General features: G+C 32.1%; 3 protein-coding genes across 8 annotated transcripts; 1 reads left to right on the top strand and 2 right to left on the bottom strand.

Annotated features, from left to right (window-relative positions):
• Positions 1-592: 592 nt before the first annotated feature.
• On the bottom strand, positions 593-5,102 carry LOC114937074 (polypeptide N-acetylgalactosaminyltransferase 3). 4 transcript variants are annotated; one of them, XM_029310427.2, is made up of 12 exons: positions 5,023-5,102; positions 4,858-4,951; positions 3,630-4,007; positions 3,430-3,539; positions 3,173-3,353; positions 2,906-3,075; positions 2,626-2,793; positions 2,439-2,538; positions 1,796-2,205; positions 1,447-1,589; positions 1,087-1,353; positions 593-997 (listed from the first exon to the last, which is right to left on the bottom strand). In XM_029310427.2, the coding sequence occupies exons 3-12, from the start codon at positions 3,767-3,769 to the stop codon at positions 866-868; spliced, it is 1,821 nt and encodes a 606-aa protein (XP_029166260.1). In that variant the 5' UTR covers positions 3,770-4,007; positions 4,858-4,951; positions 5,023-5,102; the 3' UTR covers positions 593-865. The 4 variants fall into 4 exon arrangements, with proteins under 4 accessions (XP_029166260.1, XP_029166259.1, XP_029166261.1 ...); XM_029310426.2 differs by having other exon boundaries at positions 4,858-4,938; XM_029310428.2 differs by having other exon boundaries at positions 4,858-4,930.
• A 57-nt stretch (positions 5,103-5,159) lies between these two features.
• Positions 5,160-13,010, top strand: Sec31 (COPII coat complex component secretory 31). Of its 2 annotated transcripts, XM_085482204.1 has the most exons (15): positions 5,160-5,317; positions 5,612-5,814; positions 5,909-6,225; positions 6,327-6,430; positions 6,526-6,771; positions 6,848-7,129; positions 7,241-7,618; positions 7,702-7,816; positions 8,099-8,404; positions 8,498-9,705; positions 10,285-10,380; positions 11,433-11,501; positions 11,685-11,936; positions 12,127-12,198; positions 12,295-13,010. In XM_085482204.1, the coding sequence occupies exons 2-15, from the start codon at positions 5,612-5,614 to the stop codon at positions 12,481-12,483; spliced, it is 3,837 nt and encodes a 1,278-aa protein (XP_085338330.1). In that variant the 5' UTR covers positions 5,160-5,317; the 3' UTR covers positions 12,484-13,010. The 2 variants fall into 2 exon arrangements, with proteins under 2 accessions (XP_085338330.1, XP_029166255.1); XM_029310422.2 differs by lacking the exon at positions 10,285-10,380.
• A 226-nt stretch (positions 13,011-13,236) lies between these two features.
• Positions 13,237-16,584, bottom strand: IntS10 (integrator complex subunit 10). Of its 2 annotated transcripts, XM_029310421.2 has the most exons (9): positions 16,509-16,584; positions 16,017-16,263; positions 15,791-15,858; positions 15,470-15,713; positions 14,796-15,303; positions 14,404-14,720; positions 14,108-14,272; positions 13,782-14,040; positions 13,237-13,530 (listed from the first exon to the last, which is right to left on the bottom strand). In XM_029310421.2, exons 2-9 carry the CDS (start codon positions 16,167-16,169, stop codon positions 13,364-13,366), a joined length of 1,881 nt encoding a protein of 626 aa, XP_029166254.2. In that variant the 5' UTR covers positions 16,170-16,263; positions 16,509-16,584; the 3' UTR covers positions 13,237-13,363. The 2 variants fall into 2 exon arrangements, with proteins under 2 accessions (XP_029166254.2, XP_029166253.2); XM_029310420.2 differs by lacking the exon at positions 16,509-16,584 and having other exon boundaries at positions 16,017-16,502.
• Positions 16,585-21,249: the final 4,665 nt, after the last annotated feature.

Below are 21,249 nucleotides of genomic sequence, written 5' to 3'. Positions count from 1 at the left end.
TTTTTGATCACACGGACAAAAAATATTGCAATTAAATTGAGTCATTCTATCGCACTTATTAACAAATTCACCAGACATTTTGTTTCTTTGGAATACTACTTTCGATTCTTGCAAAACTTCTTTAATAGCAAGAGATGTTCACTTCTTTGGAGGACTGTAAAAATCATCTTCAGCAGTTCTTAGTTGAGAAAACGCCCGAGTTTTTTACGCACGAGAAATTATACCGCTGCTCAAAAGATATAGCAAAAAGTTATAGAAAACGACGGCCATTACATTACTGATTGAAGTTGTTTTTATGAATAAGAATAAATTTACTCCCCAATTTTGAGTTAAAAATACGACATTACTTTTTATCCAATCCAGTTAGCTTTTATCTTTTTATACATATTTTTATATATCAGAAGATATTTCTTTTTGAATTTTATGGTTTATTAAATCATATATGAGGAAGGATTTAACCCTAAAACCTACCTTTAAAATCCGCCAATGGAAATATAGAATATAGGTATAATAAAAAAACAATCAAAATTGTAATATAAAAAGATTCACACTTAAAGGCTATAGGAAAAGAAAAATTGAAACAAATGATAAATAATATCTCATTATTAATATTTTTATTGCACATTTCAAATGTTGTTATGGAACAAAAATACTTGTCTGTAAATTCATCAAAAAATATAAAAGTACAAAAATATTAATGTTTCATCAAAATTACAACCATATATGTATACTGTCGTGCAGAATGCAAATCTAGGTGTCACAATAAAAGTGCACATTAAAAGTATGTCGCTGACATACTGATAGTGCATTAACGCACTATCTTCTCCTATCATCTTTCTTAATAACATAGTAACACTATTAATTATTATTTCCAAAGAACTGGTTCCAAAATCCATTGTTGATCAGGATTCTTAGTACAAGCCGCTATTACGAGCGTATCATCCTCCGCTGTTGCCTGAAGGCACATCTCAGAAGGCACGTGTAAAAATACTTTCGTCTAAAAAAATAAGCATACATTGGTAATACATAATCCCCGTTAAAGGAAGATGTTGCTATAGTTAATAATTCATCTGAAAGATACTCTACTTGTTCATTGTATTGCCATTTTTGCCTTTCCCGACCGCTGCACGCCATTATTTTCACTTTCGGCGTTTTCTGCTGTGTATCTCGTTCTGGTGCATCCAGACACACACTTTCGTCCGTCATTATCACTCCGTTTTTGGTCATCACAAACATCTGGCCAAGTATCGGTCGCGGTATGCACGAGTGCAGAATCGCATTCCCCGAAGGTTGCGTATATGTACCTTTCGCAGTCGGTCGCATAATGCACTTCTTTGTTGCAGCGTGCACTATCTAACACAAATAAAATAATTATACATGAGTAACCAAATAGTACTTTCGATATATAAAGAGGGAAGGCTGTATTTGAAAAAATATTAGCATTACCTTGCCAAAGAATCGATCATTCGTAGGAAAGAAGTGTTCGGGCCACACATTCTCCAAGTACCATTCGAAACTTTTGCACTGCAGTCTCTCGCGTAGAGCTAATCTTGAACGAATCTGCTGCTTGTATCTCAATCTGGCTGCCTCTAAATAAAAACGTGTGATATAAGAATTTATTAAAATGAAAGGTAACTATCTCTCAATCAATAGAAGATAAAAACAGTAAAAATTTCAAGATAAAAAAATCCCTGACAATCCCCGATTTTTTTCAGAAAATATAAGACTACCATATATCTGTTTTATCCTAAAACTTTATATCCAAATCGTGTATTACCAGAATAATTTTATTTACCCGGATTGAACTTGAAGTAAAACTCCGCCCATTGATCCATCCATACTAAAGCGACTCTGGCGAGGTTACCGTATAAAATATCGCCGACCCCGCCCGGGAAAGTATAAGGGGAAGACTTTCGAAAGAGATGCCCAACATGGGAGCAGGGAGCGATCTCGATGCTGCCACCGCATTGCCAAGTTCGAAAGGACAATTCCAAATTCTCGCCGCCCCAGATTCGCATCTCGTCGTCGTAACTGCCCAATTTGAAGAAGTAATCCTTGTTCATAGAAAATAATCCACCCGCCATTGCGGGCGTTCGAAAAGGTTCGACTATGTTGTCGCGTCTTTCTTTCAACAGACGGCCGTTCAATGTTAGCCAACGAAAATGTAAATCCCAGTTGAACGCACCCCAATGAAGCTCAAACGATCTAAAAATTATTAATTAAAAAAATTATTAATTAGAATATATTTTATTAAAAATATATAAATAAAAAACTAGTAAAAAAATAGTAGTTTATCAGTTTCAAGAAAGAATTAATTGTTCGTTTAAACTTATTCGTTGTGTAAAAGGCATTAACTTTCCTTGGTGTGATACCAAGAAATTAAATAAATATCGACACAAAATTTCATTTTTAACTGTTGGCTTCTATAAATAATTTACCTTGTATAACTGAAAGTATCATCATTTATTATGTCAATTACTGGAGAAACGACTCTTGTTGCGTTTTTACCAACTGCTTCGAGCAACGGTTCCAACCATCCTAAAAAATATTATAATATCGATACTGTATATAGTATCGCGAAAATTTTGTTTCTGATATTGGTATAATATAATGAAGCTTACCTACCAACCGTACATTCACAGTGAGCATCGAGAAAAGTAAGAACTTCGCCTTTAGCATTGTTTGCGCCCAAAAGTCTCGCTTTAATTAATCCCACCCGTTCATTGGATCGCAAAACTCTTGTAGGAACACTTAAAGTTTTTATGTAATCATCCAAGGCATTTTTCAAGAATTCTAGCAATAAATAATATATAATAATATAAAAAAATGTTTAATATAAATAATTAAATAAAATTAATAATAAATATATATTAGTTTTATGATATAATAAAATTATTACACTTGCCTCTTTCACTGTTATCATCAACAAGAATAATTTCTTCTAACAATTCTCTTGGCGATCTGTTAATGACGCTATGTACTGTCCGTAATAAAGTACTCCAAGCTTCATTATGAAATACTATAATAATCGATGTTTTTGGCAGATCGCCTAAGTTTGCATATCTTGAAATGCATCTACAAATTTTTAAAATAAACTACTTGAAACATCTTATTGATTAAATATCGAAAATAGAGATAAAAAAAAGTTTTATAAGCAAAGCAGAACTCTTACTTTTTTTTTCTAACGTCTGGCAGAGATCGATTTAATGGTATCCTATCACTAGCCATTAAATTAAAGCGATTAATCTGGTATAATTGCTGCATCTTATAAAAATCCTTCGGATGTATTATTACAGGTTCTCCATTTTTACCTTCAAATGGTTTTGGATCAAATAAATTTTTATTTACAATTTCTGTAAAAATAAAGAATAATATATACTATTTCTCTCTCTGATCATACAATATTTATAATATAATTGCATCCCTTACCTTTCGTAATGTTCGGAGTTTTCAAGGAATCTATAGAATCTCCTATGTAATGACCGACTACTACATGAATTCCTCGACGATCTATGTAATCTTTTTGATTTTCATGTGATCTGTAATAATAATTTTTTAATCATTGCAAATTTAATTAACAGCATTCTTGTAAATCGAGTTAAATACTATAATTAAATAAAAATTTATACCGTAATAAGATGAAGTCATCTTGTCCGTCGGTTCTGCTTCTGCCTTGACTTATGGACCAAATAAAAAATACGCTCACGAATATAACAATCGTGAAAATAATCGTCGACAGACGACGAGGTCTCAATCTGAGCCACATCATGTTACTCTTCAATCCATGCTATCAATTATAGTTCGTTTCCTCGATGTGCGTTGGCATAGAGTCCATTCGTACACTGAGATCAAAGCTTTGGGAAGTCTCACTTCACATTTTACTTCATTTAATCTATTTCAAATTATCGCACGTATCTGGCCTCTGTTATCGCGCGAGTTTCTCGAAATCAGCAGGTCGGGTCATTGCGACAAAAAGAAAGATTCCAAGACTTTTTCATAAATAAACTCTGAAAGAAAGATTGATTGTTATTATTTTGACTATAATAGATATTTTATAATTTTTTTCAAAATTAATTTTCTAGTCATATTTGTTAAACATTTTCTATATTAAATGTATAATTTGATATATCTTATATTAATGCAATACAAATAATAAAAAGTTTTTTTAGGTGAATATAATTACTAAAAAACTACAAAATAATTAAACTGTGATATTTACTTCTAAACATAAATTGAATATAATTTGGATAATAAATTTTAATATAAATTAAATGTAATGAAAATATTATAATATTGTGTTATATAATTATATATATATATATATATATATATATATAAAATTACTTTCTAGAATCATAACAAATAATTCAGCAGATTTTAAATTAAAAAAAAAGCAATATACATTAATTTAATAATTTTCACACACACATATAAATCTATAAATAGAAAAATATAAAAATTTTAAAAATTATAAAATGTTCTACAATATGAATGTAATATTGCAAACTTACATATCAATTATTGGATATTTAAACAAACAATATAAAAACAAGATATTGTAACACACTTTTAAATAAAAGTATATGTTAAATTCCACTAGTTTTACATATAATCTTATGAAAATTTATTACTATGATCGATTACGTTACCGTTATGTTATAGATATATAAAAAAAATACATATATTATGTATTTCAAATTTTTTACATATATAATTAAAAGAGACAATGTTGCAAAATTACATTCACTAAACCATTTAGGAAAAAAAAAATTTGTTGAAATTGTGACTTTTTTTCGATTAATGAGCATTCGCTTGTGTCAACGCTAAAACTGCTGAAAGTTAAGAAATTAAACTTACCGATTTTCTATATAAGATGCACAATTTTCTATAAGATTAATAACATTGGTGTTTTGGTCTCCGATTGTATCTCCTATACATCTTTCAATAAACACTTTATTAACAAAACGACAAAATCGCAACATTTAGCAAAATCACGTACGCGAATAATTACGGAATAATTACCTCCGCTAGTCTTGGAAATAATGCTCTGTCAGATCAGAAGGAAAGACGCAGGAAGCTCCTGACGCCATTTGTGGCGACAGCTGACAGCCGACGCAACAAAAAAAAAAGGATGACATAATACGTCACGGCACCGAGAGAGGACGACAGCATCGTCTGTTCGTTCGCGTACGCTCATCGCCACGTTGGAAGACTTGACACAGGCCGTTATAAACCGAAAGAGAGACGTGTATAAGTCTCTGTGTTTTATTTTAAAGTCTCTCTCTATTTACAGCCGCCCAAAAATAATACTGTCAAGGTGAGACACCGACTTCCTTATCACCGCGTGGAATACATTTGCAAGAAAACGCGATAAATCATTCTCTTCCCGATTTATTTCATTCTTCATCCGATGACGGCTAACATTTTTTGACATAATTCGCCGAATTATGCGATCGACGCCTATTATTTAAGTCTCAGTATACCTTATTTTTTTATCAATAACTATTGAATGACATTTTCTTCTCGCCTTATATGATAAGACATTTCGCAAATTAATGCAAGATTGTACACTATAATGGCAGATTTTAAAGTCTCATTTTTGTGTGTACAGATGAAAGTCAAGGAACTACTGAAGACCGTGAATGTAGCATGGTCTCCGCCAGCCCAGCATCCCATCATGCTGGCAGCTGGCACAGCAGCACAGCAGCTAGATGCAAGTTTCAGTACATCTGCCAGCTTAGATTTGTATTCGCTGAATTTACAACAACCTGGATACGAAATGGAACTCCAAGTCAGTGTACCCAGTGATCACAGGTCAGTAACGATCATAGATTACAGTTGTATCATTAAATTAATTCTGTTATTTTATTAGTTGTTGCATATATTCTCCTATTTATTATTGATCCAGGTTTCATAAAATCACTTGGGGTCCTTTTGGTAATAATCCAGGCGTAATTGTTGGAGGTTGCGAGGATGGCACTATAAAAATTTATTCTGCTGCTAAGTTATTAGCCAGAGAAAGTAATTGCCTGATAAATAGTCCTCATCGACATTCTGGTCCTGTTAGAGCGATGGATTTTAATCCTTTTCGAGATGAAAATCAATTAGCTACAGGTGCGACGGAAAGTGAGATTTATATCTGGGATATTAACACAAACACATCTACAACTCTGTCCAGAAGTCAGCAATCAGAGGAAGTCCAACACATTGCTTGGAACAAGCAAGGTTCTTCTATTAGATTATTATAAAAGAAATTGCACGTTGATACCAAGAATATGTATTTCAATTGCAAATCTTGATAATTATATTCTTATTTCATGTTATAGTACATTTAAAAGATATTCTTGCCTCCACATTTTCACAATATTGCATTATATGGAATGTGAAAGAAAAGAAACCGATATTTAAATTGACAGATACGAATTCGAGGGTATACAATTTGTTCTATCTTAATACGATACATGAATGTTTTCTTTTTTAAAGGAAAAATTTTTAAATAACTGTTAATGTTTTTTGCTGCTACAGGTACGTTGGAAAGTTGCTCAGTGGCATCCAGATATTGGAACACAATTATGCTTAGCATCCCAGGATGATCAAACACCTATTATTGAATTATGGGACGTGAGGTTTCCAACGTCACCTTTGAAAACACTGCAAAGTCATCAGCGTGGTGTTCTTTCAATTGCATGGAATCTGCATGATTCAGACTTACTTTTGAGTTGTGCCAAAGATAACAGAATTCTGTGCTGGAATCCCAATTCAAACGCACCGGTATTGTGCATGCATTGTCTTTTTTAATATTTAAAGAAAAATTTGTCGAACTCATTAATATATTTTGTAATGATAGAACGGTGAGGTGATATGTGAAGTAGCCCAAACACCGCAGTGGAACTTTGATGTATCTTGGTGTCCAAGAAATCCAGGATTAATTGTTGGCAGTAGCTTTGACGGTCATGTCATTGTCTACTCTTTACTAGGTGGACAACAACAAGAAACTGAATCTAACAAGATAATGGATTCATTCCCAGGAATGGATCCCTTCACCCAATCTACAGCACAAGCAAGAACGACAGCAGTATTAATAAAAGCTCCCAAATGGTTAAAAAGGCCGATTGGAGCATCGTTTGGAGTGAGTTTTTAACTTTGCTTTATTATATATATTTATTGTCTTATCTGTTACATTAAAAACATTTATGTGGAATAAAAGAATTATCTGATAAAAGTTAAATATAATTTTTAGTTTGGTGGTAAATTGATAATCTTTGAAAATCGACCTGCCGATCCAAATTTAGCAAACAGAAAGGAAGATTTAAACAGAAAAGTTATTATATCACAAGTAATCACACAGCCAAGTCTTATTCAACGTTCCAACAAATTGAAAGCAACGCTGGAGACTGAACAGTACAGCGATTTCTGCAAGGAAAAGATGGAAAAATCTCTGGATGAGCACACCAAGAAAATCTGGAGTTGTGTGCGTGCTTACTTCGATGACAATGTGACAAAGAGTATATTGGAATTATTAGGCTACAATATTGATACAATGAACAATAAACTAAATCAGTTTGTACCTCAGGACGATATAAGCAATATTGTAGAAGGTGTCTCTAATCTTAATAATGTAAGACCTGATTGATATTTATGTCATGTATATGCTTTTATTATTATTCTAATATTAATTATGCATTATTCATTTTGATTTAGATACTGAATGGAAATGTTATAGCCGATAGTGCTGTATTTGATGCCATTCCGCAGGAACAAGGCAAAAAACAAGCATTAAACAAATCTGCAGATTACACTATAAATACTTCTGATGGTAAGCAACATACTAATAGCCTTATACAGGGTATCTACTTAAATCTTGTAAAAAATTCTTCTGATCTTCAAGTGTTTTTTGTTTAAAATTCTAAAAAATTAGAAAATTGCAACATTTTAAAATAGTTTCTTTATTCTATACACATTAATGTTATATAATGTTTTTTATTTTTACAATTACAAAGAATTTGTTATCAAGAATGTAGTTTTTTTGAATTAGGCATCCTGTTAGAGTAAAAAAATTGTTTAATGATTGATTTGATTGGGTTTTTTTGTTTTTTAGATGAGGATGGTCTTATCACTCAAGCTATCCTCTTAGGAAATATTGAGGCCGCCGTATCTTTGTGCTTTTCTAGTAAAAGGTACGCCGACGCTGTAATTCTTTCGATGGCCGCTGGTCCTGAGCTACTAGCGCGTACCCAGTTCAGATACTTTTCGGAGCATTCCAGTGCATTAAATTCTCTCATCAATTCATTAGTTAGCGAGAATTGGGGAGAAGTTGTCAAGAATTGTGACATAAAGTGCTGGAAAGAGGCGTTAGTCGGTATATTTACAAATTCCAGTATGCAGGAACGATCTGCTCTATGTGGTAAGCATATAAATAAAATCTTATATATTATGAAATATAATTTAACGCATTATTTTTATCATATTTCTTACAACGTGAACTTATACCTAACAGATACGCTCGGCGATCGTTTGATGTCCTCCGAGAATCCCGCTCTTAAGAAGCAAGCGCAGATCTGTTACATTTGCTCCGGCAATTTGAACAAGTTGGTTGAAGTGTCCAACGCCGACACCCAAGACGTGGTAGAACTGGTCGTGATAATGCAGAAAGCTTTGGAGCTTCAGGGTATCAGGGAAATTCATATAGAGGATAAAATCGCCTCCGTGCTATCTCAGTACGCTGAAATGTTGGCGACGGAGGGCGATCTGGAAGCTGCCTTGAATTATCTCGGAAACAGTCAAGAGCAGAGAGTTGCGATGTTGAGGGATCGTTTGTGCAAGGCGCTGAGTTACACGCAGGAGCAGAGGAGCGTCGCAAGACCCGCCGGTCAAAACTATTACTACGAACAGACCATTCCGGGAAGAACCATTCCGTCGCAGAACCCGCAAAACGCGTACAATCCTCTGCAACAGCCGTTCCAACAAGCAACACCCGCGCAGACTTTGCAAAACGCTTACAATCCGCTGCAACAGCCGTTACAGCAGACGTCAACACCTGTTCAGAACTGGAACACGACTCCGCTGAAGCAAACTTACGGAGCCCCTGCAAATCAGACGCTTCAGAACCCTCAGCTATATGGAATGCCGCCACCAGGAGGTCCTCAGCCTATTCAGACGCAACCTGCGATCTACGATCAGTATTCCACGTCGTCGCATTCGTATAACCAGGCTCCAATTGTTCAGCCACCTCCACCGCCACCTCCGTCGGGTTCCAATTTGAGCGGCTCGAGACCGTCCAGCGTCGGTCCGCAGTCGAGATCGAAGTATCTGATTGATCCATCTGTAAAATCCACCCCTGCGTACAGCCAGGGCGGCTTTCCGTCGTCAAATCCGATGTACAATTCCCAACAGATCACTCCCGTTCCCGGTTATCCTATGCAGAACGCGTATCAACCTCAAGGTTCTATGCCCGCTAACACGTATGTCAGTCAGCCGTCGAGTTTCATGAACAATCCTAAGGAAGCCGAACCATACAAGCCGCTTCAACCCAATATCATTCAGCCTCCGTTGCAAAACGCGCCTCAGGCTCAAATGTACGACCCCACCAGAGCTGCTCAGCCACCTTCACAAATGCAGACGGGGAACGGAAATTTATATCAGTTCTCTCAGCCGCCACAGTCTGGATGGAATGACCCGCCGATCGGGAAAAGTTCCAAAGCACAGGTAAAGTTTCATTTATCCAACTGCATTCAGTTTTACAGGATGTCTACTCCCTGGAAAAAATAGGGAAAACCAGGGATTGTCAGAGAGATTTGTTATCTTCAAAAATCCGAGAATTCTCAATGGAATTTTATCGACTCGGAGAATTTTTTACAGGATTCGAGTAGACACCCTTTTATGTAATCTTTATTAATAGCTCCTATTATTTTTCGTTCTTAAGGATCCTAGCTCGCCGATCATGCTGGAATTATGACGTCAGAGGCGAGAAAACATACGCTAAAAATTTTTAGATGCTATTTTGAAATAAAAAGATATTTTGATGAATATGGCTGTTAATTGATTGTCAAGGAAAAACAGTGGTTTTCGAGGTATTTTAAAAGTGTGTTAAAACGGTTTGAAATAATGTTTCCATTAAAATATTTTTTTATTTAAAAATAGCATCTAAGAATTTTTAGCGTGTGCGATCTCGCCTCTGACGTTACAATCTAACATGGCCGCGGTAGTGACAGAAGCCTTAAGTTACATATATTACTGGTAAAAATATTGTACATATACATATATACGCATTACAATTATATATAGCCAGTACTGGCACTATGCAACGCAAAAGAAATGTCCGCGGAACATGCAGGTACCAGAAAATGGAAGGCAAAGCATTCGAAGGGTGTAGATGTTAAGGTAGCACTGGTTTCGCACTTTGAGAATGTTACAGTGTCTCATAATTATAGAATATCACATCTCCTTGTTGTGATTTTGTCATCCATGTGTTTCTATGGTTTATTAATAGAATTAATCTAATCGAATTTTATAATGTGAAATTTTTATATGCAAGGTGTCTTATTTTAAAAGATATATTTAAATGTATAAAAATAATTGCATTTTAGAAAACGATATTTCGAATTAAAAGTTGTTTGGTTTTGAAAAGGATAGAAGTTGATAATCTTGAGTTTCGACTATTCAGTTATTTGAAAGTCAACCTAATAATTTTTTTAAATGGTCACTAATTTCTTTATATAAATCAATTTTTCGCAAAAATCAACATAAAAAGCTGTAAGGATAGGGGATGGCCAAAAATAAATAATTTACAAAGAGAAAAATTAATTGGTGCAAAGAAAGCATAGTTGTTTTTAAGAAAAATTATGCAATTTGCAATTAATAGCTACATATTTTTTCTCAAAAATAACTATGTGGATTTTACATCAATCGATTCCTTTCATTATTTTGCTCATAAAAATATTGAAATAAGGTGATGAAAAAATGAATATTTTACGAGATATTTTATATGTACGTAGTTTATGCGAAATGATTGAAACATTATTTTCTAAAATGCATTTTTTAAAAATATATTTAAGCATATTTTTTACAATGAGACGTCTTGTATACGTGTGATATAAAAAACTAATAAATGTGTTGTGCAAAGAGTTCAAACTGCTTTGCGAATTTTGAAATTTTAGTGTCACAGATATCAATTTTTATTTATTCATACACACAATTTACCTAAATTTTATCATAAATTAAATAAGAGTAAACCATTTTTTTCGTACATTTTTTATTGATATCATCGTTTTAAGTCATCAAAATATATTTTGATGAATTGAAAGCTTTCGTTTGTTTTTACGATGCCATAGACGCGTCAATCACCACTGTAAAGTGGCTGAAAGATATGAGAAAGAATTTTCAAAAATGATCAATATTTTTTGTATATATATATATATATATATTTTTTTTAGTCGAAATCTGAATATCAACCACAAAATCCAATTTTGCAACCATTGCGAAGTAATCAACTGGAACCGAGTGTAAGTTTGTATATATATTTATACACACACACACACACATATATATAATATACATATATATTTTACTGTATATATTGTTATATAATATAATTACATATTTTTTATACGTACGTATATATTTATATATAATATTTTTATAATATATTTGTATGGGAATATATTTTTTTGACTCAACTACTTTAGCCATTACCACAAGATCATTTCTATCAAGAGCATCGCACATCTTATAATACACAACAATATGGACAAGGCATATCGAATACTGCACCAATTAACAAACCAGTTGAACCATTATTACAACCTGCGATGCCTGTTGCTCCTGCAAAAGTGGTGGAACCAGAAAAACCTAAAGCACCTATTCCCGAGCAACATATACATCTGAAGACGATATTGGATGAATTGAAAAATCAGTGTTACGAAGATGCGAAGAATCCAGTAAGAATAATTGACACATTATATAATAATTAATACATTATATTAGATATGCAAATAATATTTATGTAACAAGAAAGTAATTATATTAGTTTACTTACATTTCTTTACTTTATTATTTTATATATATATATATATATATATATATTTACTGTTTAATGTCGGATATTTAAATTTACAATACTTTTTTTAGCAAATCAAAAGGAAGATAGAAGATGTATCGAGAAAATTAGAAGTGTTGTACGATTGCCTTAGAGAGAATAAGGTAAAAAAATTTTACATTATATTTATTTTCACATTATATTATACATTATATATTATATATACATTATATGCAAATTTATTATTGTATTTTTTTCAGTTGTCTCAAAATACTTTACAAGGATTACATCAAATATCACAAATGATACAAAATGGCAATTATACAGGAGGATTAGATTTGCATACGCAATTAGTATCAGGACCAGATTTTAGTCAAATTGCTTCCTTTATGCCTGGGATTAAAGTATTACTTCTAAGTGCCCTTCAATTAGGCGTTTATATTAGATAGAATCATTTAATTGCATATTACATATTATATTCATGAATTTTTATAATTCTAAATATCCTTAACAAAATAATTATTTGCATTAACTTTATATAACAATTAGTATACACCATTGTAGCATAATGGTATTCAAACGTTGAATTACGTATCATTTATCTATCATATTTTACATATTTTCCTTTAAAAATTGTATATTTTATTAGAATTCAGAGTAATTTTATATAATTTCGTTAATTGTCAATTATCTTTTATTGTTATATAAATACATATATATATGTAAGGAGTTAACGAAATATATTTACAGACGATACCTACATAAAAGATTTTCAAAGCAAGATATGAAGAAAAGCGTTTTAATAATGATATGTATATAATTATATTAAAATCTGTTATGAGAGAAATTATAATTAAACACTTGTTTTTTTATAAATCTCAAAATTTGTATTTTCATTTGATGTTTAATACATGTAAATTATACGTAAATTAGGATTTTTGTGCGATAAATAAAAGCAATGTTCTTTTAATTTTATAAAAATCTGTACATTGTTTCATAAAAAATCTGCAATAAATTATTTGCAAAAATGTTACATTTATTAATATATAAATAAAACAATTGTTTTAAAATATCTCATCCAAATTTTATCTCACTTATAAGTTATATATTTATAAATTATATGGTTTTATGCGATAAACAAAAACATGTTCTTTTAACTTTGTAAATCTTTGTACATCATTCTATAAAAAAATCTTCATAAATAGTTTGCAAAAATTCACATTTATTGTTACTGAATAAAACAATTGTTTTATATACAAAATATTTCATATACAAACTTTCTCTCACTGTATGTCACGAGTAACGATACAAATAGTAAAAATCCAAAGTTTACGAGATAATTAAACTATGTGAAATGGCGGCTTTTTCGTTTACTATGAATTTTTGCAACAATTCGTCTAATGGATCAATGCCATCCCGCGCGGCTTGTCGACGCATAGCTTGTTTCACCTCCTCGCGAACTCCTTTATCAGCACCGCGAGTAGTGATACGGCGATCTGAAATTATAATTATTTGTAATAACAATTTGTATAATTATAATTTATTATCGATTTGACGTAATATCTGCACGTGTAGTAAAATTATATCGCAAAGGAAAATATGTGCAATTAGGAAATTTTTTACATAAAATAACATTTTTTTGTCACGTACATGTATGTATATGTGTATGTATGTATGTATGTGTATATGCACATATGTATTTTTCCCCCGCAAAAACAATTTCCTCTACGAGAAAGCAAAAATGTACTTTGTAAAACTCCAACGCCTGTAGTTATGTCCAATGACACTCCTCCACCATGTTCGGTCCATAAGTATGTTAATTCTTCTAAAATATCCACACATATTATATACGTTTGGAATAATGGATAAGCAAAACTTTCGCGATTAAGAATTCTCTCTGTTATTGCAGTCAGCGTACTAGCTTCTTGTGGCCAATCTATCTGTATTAAGACCAATGCGTGTCCAATAGCCAAGTCTCCGACACTTCCGAGTAAAGAAAAGTTTTCCTAAAAGCATAATCAGTTGTATACTATCGCTGATCATCAGCAATCATATATATTAAGAAGTTTTTACCTTTATAGCTAAAAGAAGCAATTTGCAACAGTATTGTAAAATAGGAAAACGTGCGAGAGTCAGATAATGTAAATGCCTTATGCTTGAAACTGTCAAATTGTGAGATACCTTGCCTGGTACAGTGGGTAACAAACTCGCAACTAGAACAATATGTTCCAGCATTCCCTAAAAGAGAGATTATTTTATTATTTAAAGAGATATTTATTTTCAATAGCTTTGAAGAGAGAAAGAAAGAGAAGACATATATGGAAACAAAAATATATCATATGTGACTGTAAGTTTATAAGATATCGCACCTTATAATCTCTCAAAAAGAAACATGTGCTGGCTAAACGAAGATTAACAGATAGATTACCGCCTTCTTGCGATAATCTGGCTAATACTTCATGATGTAAACCTTTGTACATTGCCAAATCCGTTAAAAATGGATTCAACCAGTTATCTAGTCGTAACTGTTGACTCAATTTGCCAATTTCTCTTTGAAGATAGTCACTGCTATGCAATAGATCCCATAATTTTACCGCCAATGCTAAACCGTTGCCATTATAATCGCTATCACTGGTCACTATTATAGCTGTATTATCCTCTCGTTTTCGTTTCTTCAATTTCGGCTCTGGAATTTGCGGAGTTTAATAAGAAATAAGCTTAAAAAATAAAAAATAATTCTCGAGTGTGAAATATTTTTTACCTGCGGAAGAATGCATTCCTTCTCCAAATGCCTCCACTAGACAATACATTGTCTCGTCATTATTAATAAGAGTAGCATGTTCGTTCAGTATTCTCAATAATATTACAATTGTAGACATCAGTAATTGTCTGACTATAAGCTCGTCGCATAGGCCCGTATTATGCGCAATGGCATACTGTTGCAGTCTGTCGCTGTACGTTTCGCGATTCCAAGGTACAGAAAATAGACTGCTCAACTCCCATCCTAATTTCTGACCTATCAATTCCACAATTTGGAAAAGTCTGTCCCATGGATTTTGAATTTGCGCATCCTGCGGTTGTTGTATATACGCCAAGTAAAATTCCACGGCCTTACAAAGTAATCTTAAACTAAGACGAGGATTTAATTCCACCGGAGCAGCACCAAGCAATGGCAATGCATCGCATGCCAATAATCTTCTGAAACCATTCACCGCACGACCTGGATGGCTATGTTTCTCCGCTGTTAAGAGAGTTTCCACCAAACGTGGCTAAAAAATAATAAATTAAATAAAATATCTGAAAAAAATACATACATATTTTAATTAAATAAAACTATTCTTTTATATTTTAAATAATAAATCGTTTGTTTTAATTAATTAAAATAAACATATTTATTATGATTAAATAAAATAATTTATATTTAAAGGTACATACTCCATGAGTCGCTATGGTTTGAGGAAACCTGCGTAGCAATAAAAGTAATAATTTGCAATGCTCCATTGTGTCTTCACTATGATCAGCTGTCATCACAAGTAATCTATGTTGCAAATCCTGTGGAATATGTTGAAACATTTGGCACAAAAAGTCCGCTTCACTATCACACTGTTCCAAGCGAAGACATGTTGTCACTGTTTCTATCTCTTTCCATATATCACGATCGTCCGGAAAATTTTGGAATCTATATTTATATAGTTAAGATTATGAAAGAAATCGTATATATATATAAATTTCCCATAGTGTAATCATGATACTTACATTTCGCTGAAGCATTTTGCTGCTTCTTTTACATTTTTTGACAATTTCTCAATTCGATATGCCTCAAACTAAAAACAATATAAAAAATTAAATATTACTGTACATAAATTAGATATATTTATTATTAATTAAATATTAATATATTTAGTTTGTGGAAAATAAAAGGAGGAAAGAATTGATAAAATGATCAAATTTAGAAAGAAATTAATAAATATTTTTCTCTGACCTGGACTTTTGCACTATGCGGAAATAAAGATTTTGCAGTAATTAGCCACGATTTAGCAGCATAAATATCGATCGGTAACGCTTCTTTAGCTCTCATTATTAAATATTCTTCCTTGGATAATTGATTATCCGGGCCAGATGGTTTATCCAACATAATGTATTATATATAAAACGTGTAATCTCTCTCAAAACGTTAGAATATACATATATCTTATACGACAAATCTTACGTTCGTTTCCCTTCTATTGCTACAAATATTTATATTAAATTATTTTTTATTTACATTTAGACACTATTTGTAAATAATAAATGATTTATCAACATAAATAAAATATCTGATATATATATTTATCACACGTATTTCAATAGCAAGTGTTTAATTATATTATAGGCCCAATAAATTTATTTATCGCTATTGATTCTTAATTTTAATTTATATTTATTTTTTTTTTATGTTTTATAAGAACTCGACCACCTAATTCCGGTAACTTACAAGATTTATTTAGGTTATGTAACTTGTAAACGCCAGCGAAAGTTGTGCCCCCTTCACACAGAGTATCAAATATATAGGACCAGAGAGAAACAATTCCTGTAGTCGAAGAAATAGGATTCTGAATTATCACCATTCCATAATACAGTTACAATTTTACAAATTCTTTTTATAAATGCCCTATTTACACCTATCCAGGTAGCAAATTGACGTCATTAAATGTCAAAATGACGTCATTAGACAGTCATTAGACGTCACAGTCTATATATGAATTTTTGATTGTTTATATATATATTATACTTATATTAGAATATAAGCCACAAGTAAATAATGTTGGCTGTTATCTAAATAAAATTATATAGCGATAATTATCTAGATAAAATTTTGTCGACATTTTATCTTATTTATATAGATAATAAATATATATATATATATATATATATATTATCTCTATTACAATTAGATGAAAAAAGTATATTAGCTTTACATTTAGACACTATTTGTAAATAATAAATGATTTATCAACATAAATAAAATATGATATATATATTTCAATAGCAAGTGTTTACTAAATTATCTAGAAAAATTTTCAAATAATTTTGGTTTAGAATGATAGCACATAAAAATATACTTAATAAATAGTCGAACTTAAACATGGTAAGCAATAAAATTTATAAATAAAAATATAAATACATATATTTTTTACATCCCTTTTATAATTTACATTTTTTTTATAACTGCGTTTACATAAGCAGTCTTAAAAATTATTATTTAGACAATTATCTAGATAAATTGCCATATAATTTTATTTTTTATCTATAGATATATTTAAAACAAAATCATCTTTATCTTATCTAAGATGAATTTTACATATTTTTATCTAAAGGATAATCCAATCACGCGAACGCATTTTTTACTTTATCTTTATATTTTACTAAATCACTATACTATATATTTTGTTATCGATATAAAGATATATGTATGCTAATTTTTTCAGTCTTCCTATATATTATAATAAGAATAAATGTTTTATAATATCGCGTTGCATATGTTTTATTTAGAAAATAAATATAAATATCTTAAATGTAATAATATTACAAGAATATATATTAGAAATATACATATATAAGATATAGAAAATACCTAAATAGCAAACTGATGTCATTATTAGACATAAAAAATAACATCATTTTGACATTTAACAATGACGTCATTCAACGTTAAAATGACATACACTTGCTACCTGGTGTAAAGACATAGAAGAAGATATGTAAAAGATATTGAAGCAAATATTGAAGATATATGGTAGATGATATTGAAGATATCAATTTCTAAAAAAGTCGATACTCGCATATCTCGAACTTTATTGTTATCGCTTTTCCACAATGCTAATATAAGTTCTCGATTTGCATTATATTAGTATTGAGCGGCTATCATTGTGAGGGTTAATAATTTGACAGTTGTTCAAAATAAAATTATAATAAATAAAATCAATAAACGAAATCAGACAATGTCGCGCGCTTATGTTGTCTAGTATTATAATACAAGAAATAATTTGTTTTTCAATCACACTTAGGTGAACAAACTGGATGCATTTTTTAAACCTTTATGCACGTTAATTAACTTTATTAATTATTGCGCAATTAGAGTATCTCAATGGCATCCCATCGTTGCAGTTATACACCAACATCATCAATCGTCAAGCAATCCGCGATCTACGCGTCGATCTGGCGGCTCAAAGGCCGACGATTTTTCTCGAGATTTTTCTTTGGAAGCGCGACGCGGATAACAAAGACGTAATTTTGCAAATCCCCTGAGCGATATGGAGCACGGCGCCGACGTTTCCACGCGCGAGCCCGAGTAGTTCCATTTATAAAGATATAACGGAGCGTCTTAAATCCGCTTATATGCTACACTATACTCCACGAGACGCAGATTCTATCCCATGAGCCTCCCTTAAGCGAAAGCTCCCTTAAGTGGTTATGGCGCTTTGGCTTTGTATCCGACGGCTTTTCGCGGGCTCGACTTAAGTATCGGAAATAAAGCACCATCGACCCGATCTCGATTTACGCGCGAAAATGGAGTCGCCATCGAATCATCCCCTTCTTGTAGCCTGCGCGGAAAAGTTGCAAAAATTTCAATGATCTAGATATCATCGAGATTGTTTCATCTTTCTTTTCTTGATATAATGTTTCGGAATTGAATGTTCTTGAAAATATTAATAATTAAATTAGCCAAGAAATATATTAAGTATAGTTTTAAAAAATAAAAATATATAAAGCTCTTTAATTTTTAAGTAACACTGATCTTATTGTTCGATTTTCTTTTATGTGGGTCGTCAGGATCACGTTGGAGATAATAATAACAATGTTAAAGAACAAAAAAACAGACTAAATCTTATGCATATATTAGCAGACATATTGGGGTAAAATATCGTAATTTGAGATTTTATCCGAATTTCTCTCCAAAACTAGAGTCAATTTGGCAAAATAGAAATATCTAGTTTTGGAGAGAAATTCGGATAAAGTCTCAAATTACGATATTTTACCCCAATATGTCTGCTAATATATGCATAAGGTTTAGTAATTTAATTTGGCAAAATTGGCTCTGTAGTTATTTTTGGATTTAGCATACCCTAAATTTATTCAAACATGTTGGATAACTAAACAAAAGTTTTGTTTTATCGATCAGTGTAATATATCTGTACAATTAGAGAAAATTGGAACGTATTACAATCAAATTAAAGAAAAGATGTAATAAAGAATTATATAACTTGTATATCAACAAGAGCTTTTTTCTTTTGTGCACTCTTTCATCTTCCAAGAGAGGAATGTCAAATGGGACCATGTATAATTACTTCAAGCCGAGATCTATGTACACAGGAGGAATGAAGAGGGTGGCAATGGTGTCATGTTTCGTCTGCAACTAAATTTCGCATCTACGAAGCGGTTAGGAATGCACAGCTGGTGGCTGTATATTAGTTTCTCCTCTGTGTTGTAGCTTCTTCCCCTCCACGATGGTCTACAATGGCATTAAAATTACCGAGGAAATTCAATTCTCAATTGGATATATACCTATCGTGCTCGTATAACTCATACTTGTGCAGTCGTCTGTTCATGAGGAGTGCCGAAAAAAATCATGACACATAGGGATAACTTTAATATTTAATCTGGCTCAACATTCAACGCGCCAGATGAGATAAACAAAATAAATACTTATTAGAAGTGTTTTTCTCTCAACAAATTCCGTTCTTCCTAATTCTTTAGACAATTTTCAGAAGAATGTAATTTAATTGTAAAAATTTGTTGAAGAAAAATCTCTCAAATTCTGTCAATTTTTTTTTTATTCTCTAGAAACAAACTCTAAACCCCGTTGAAGAGTTTCTCTTTCAGTCGAGAGCTCACATTTGATGAAAAACACCCTGTATATGTCGCGCACAGCCACGTACCGGCAACCACTATGGATAGCTTAGGTTGGTTAGTTAGCGTGCAAGTACACGTATCAAAGGCACTCAGAATCCGAGCTTAACAAAGGCAGCTTCTGGTTTACCAACCGTGTCACGTAGTACGTGTATACCTTACCTGCCTGCCCGCGCGCGAGCTTGCTTTCGCAAAACCTAAACCTGCTCCTGGCGGGCCGTATAACTTTGGCCTTAATACGTCAATGGGGAGCGGGATAAGTTTCAGGCGGGTCAATTAAAACTAATTATTCCCGTCGGCGTAATCGGAGCTCCCGCGGGCGATCGCGACTAATTGTATACGCAAGGGCTGTGTTTAAAGGAGGGATTCGTACACTGATAGAAAACAATATTGAAAGTTTCTGGGACGAACTCGTGGGATGCTATATATATATATATATATATACATATATCCCGTAATTAACTTCAAAGAATCAAGAACTCAGTATTATTGGACATGAAAATTCGATATTAAATCCTTTGAATTCGAATGTTTTATTGATTGATATTATATTGCCTATTCGAGGCAATCACCACTTAAACAATATTTCACATATTGTGATAAAAACAATTGAAAAATAAAATATGAAAAAATCTTTTGTAAAGTTTATTTTTGTAGATATTGTGTACATGCATTGAAAATATTAGTTGTTTATCGTGCTTTAAGACAATTTCAAAATAATTGGCCCACGAATACAAAAGATTAAGCTTTAATGTTATTAATGCTATCGGAAATTTAATAAAAACGTACGTAATACATATGTATATGTAAATATCTTTTTAAATTAATTTTTTTAATTTAATAATATACATTAAATAATATCCCTTTCTAAAAAAGGCATGCAAAATCGATTATCGCAAATATTATTACTACTTTTCCGCAATTGGTTGTCTCGATTAATATTGTGTGTTATATTAATTGCTTTCTTATATTAATTAATTATGTAACGCAAAAAATACAATATTTAAATCTTTAACAGAAAATACGAACAAAGAAATAAAATTTTCTACAAAAATCTTTTGTGATCAAATATCTACGCTTTAATTAAATTCGGGCAAAACTCTACACCCTATATATCCATCACGCTGCGCAGTTCGCGCGTAACTGATTCTCGTTCGAGGTATCGCAAGCGCGGGCCCGATGGTCACATGACCAGTGGTCATGTGACCAGCGGTCATGTGATCAGTGGTCACATGACCATCGGTCCCGCGCTCGCGATATTCCGCATAGAATCAGTCGCGCGTGAACCGCGCACCCTAATAGATGTGGGGGGTGTACTAATCTGA

The sequence above is a fragment of the Nylanderia fulva genome, unplaced genomic scaffold (genome assembly GCF_048542155.1).
Source record: "Nylanderia fulva isolate GAGA-0341 unplaced genomic scaffold, ASM4854215v1 Scaffold2, whole genome shotgun sequence".
In the NCBI taxonomy this organism is placed as follows: domain Eukaryota; kingdom Metazoa; phylum Arthropoda; class Insecta; order Hymenoptera; family Formicidae; genus Nylanderia; species Nylanderia fulva.
This window is presented reverse-complemented; position numbering and strand designations above follow the sequence as displayed.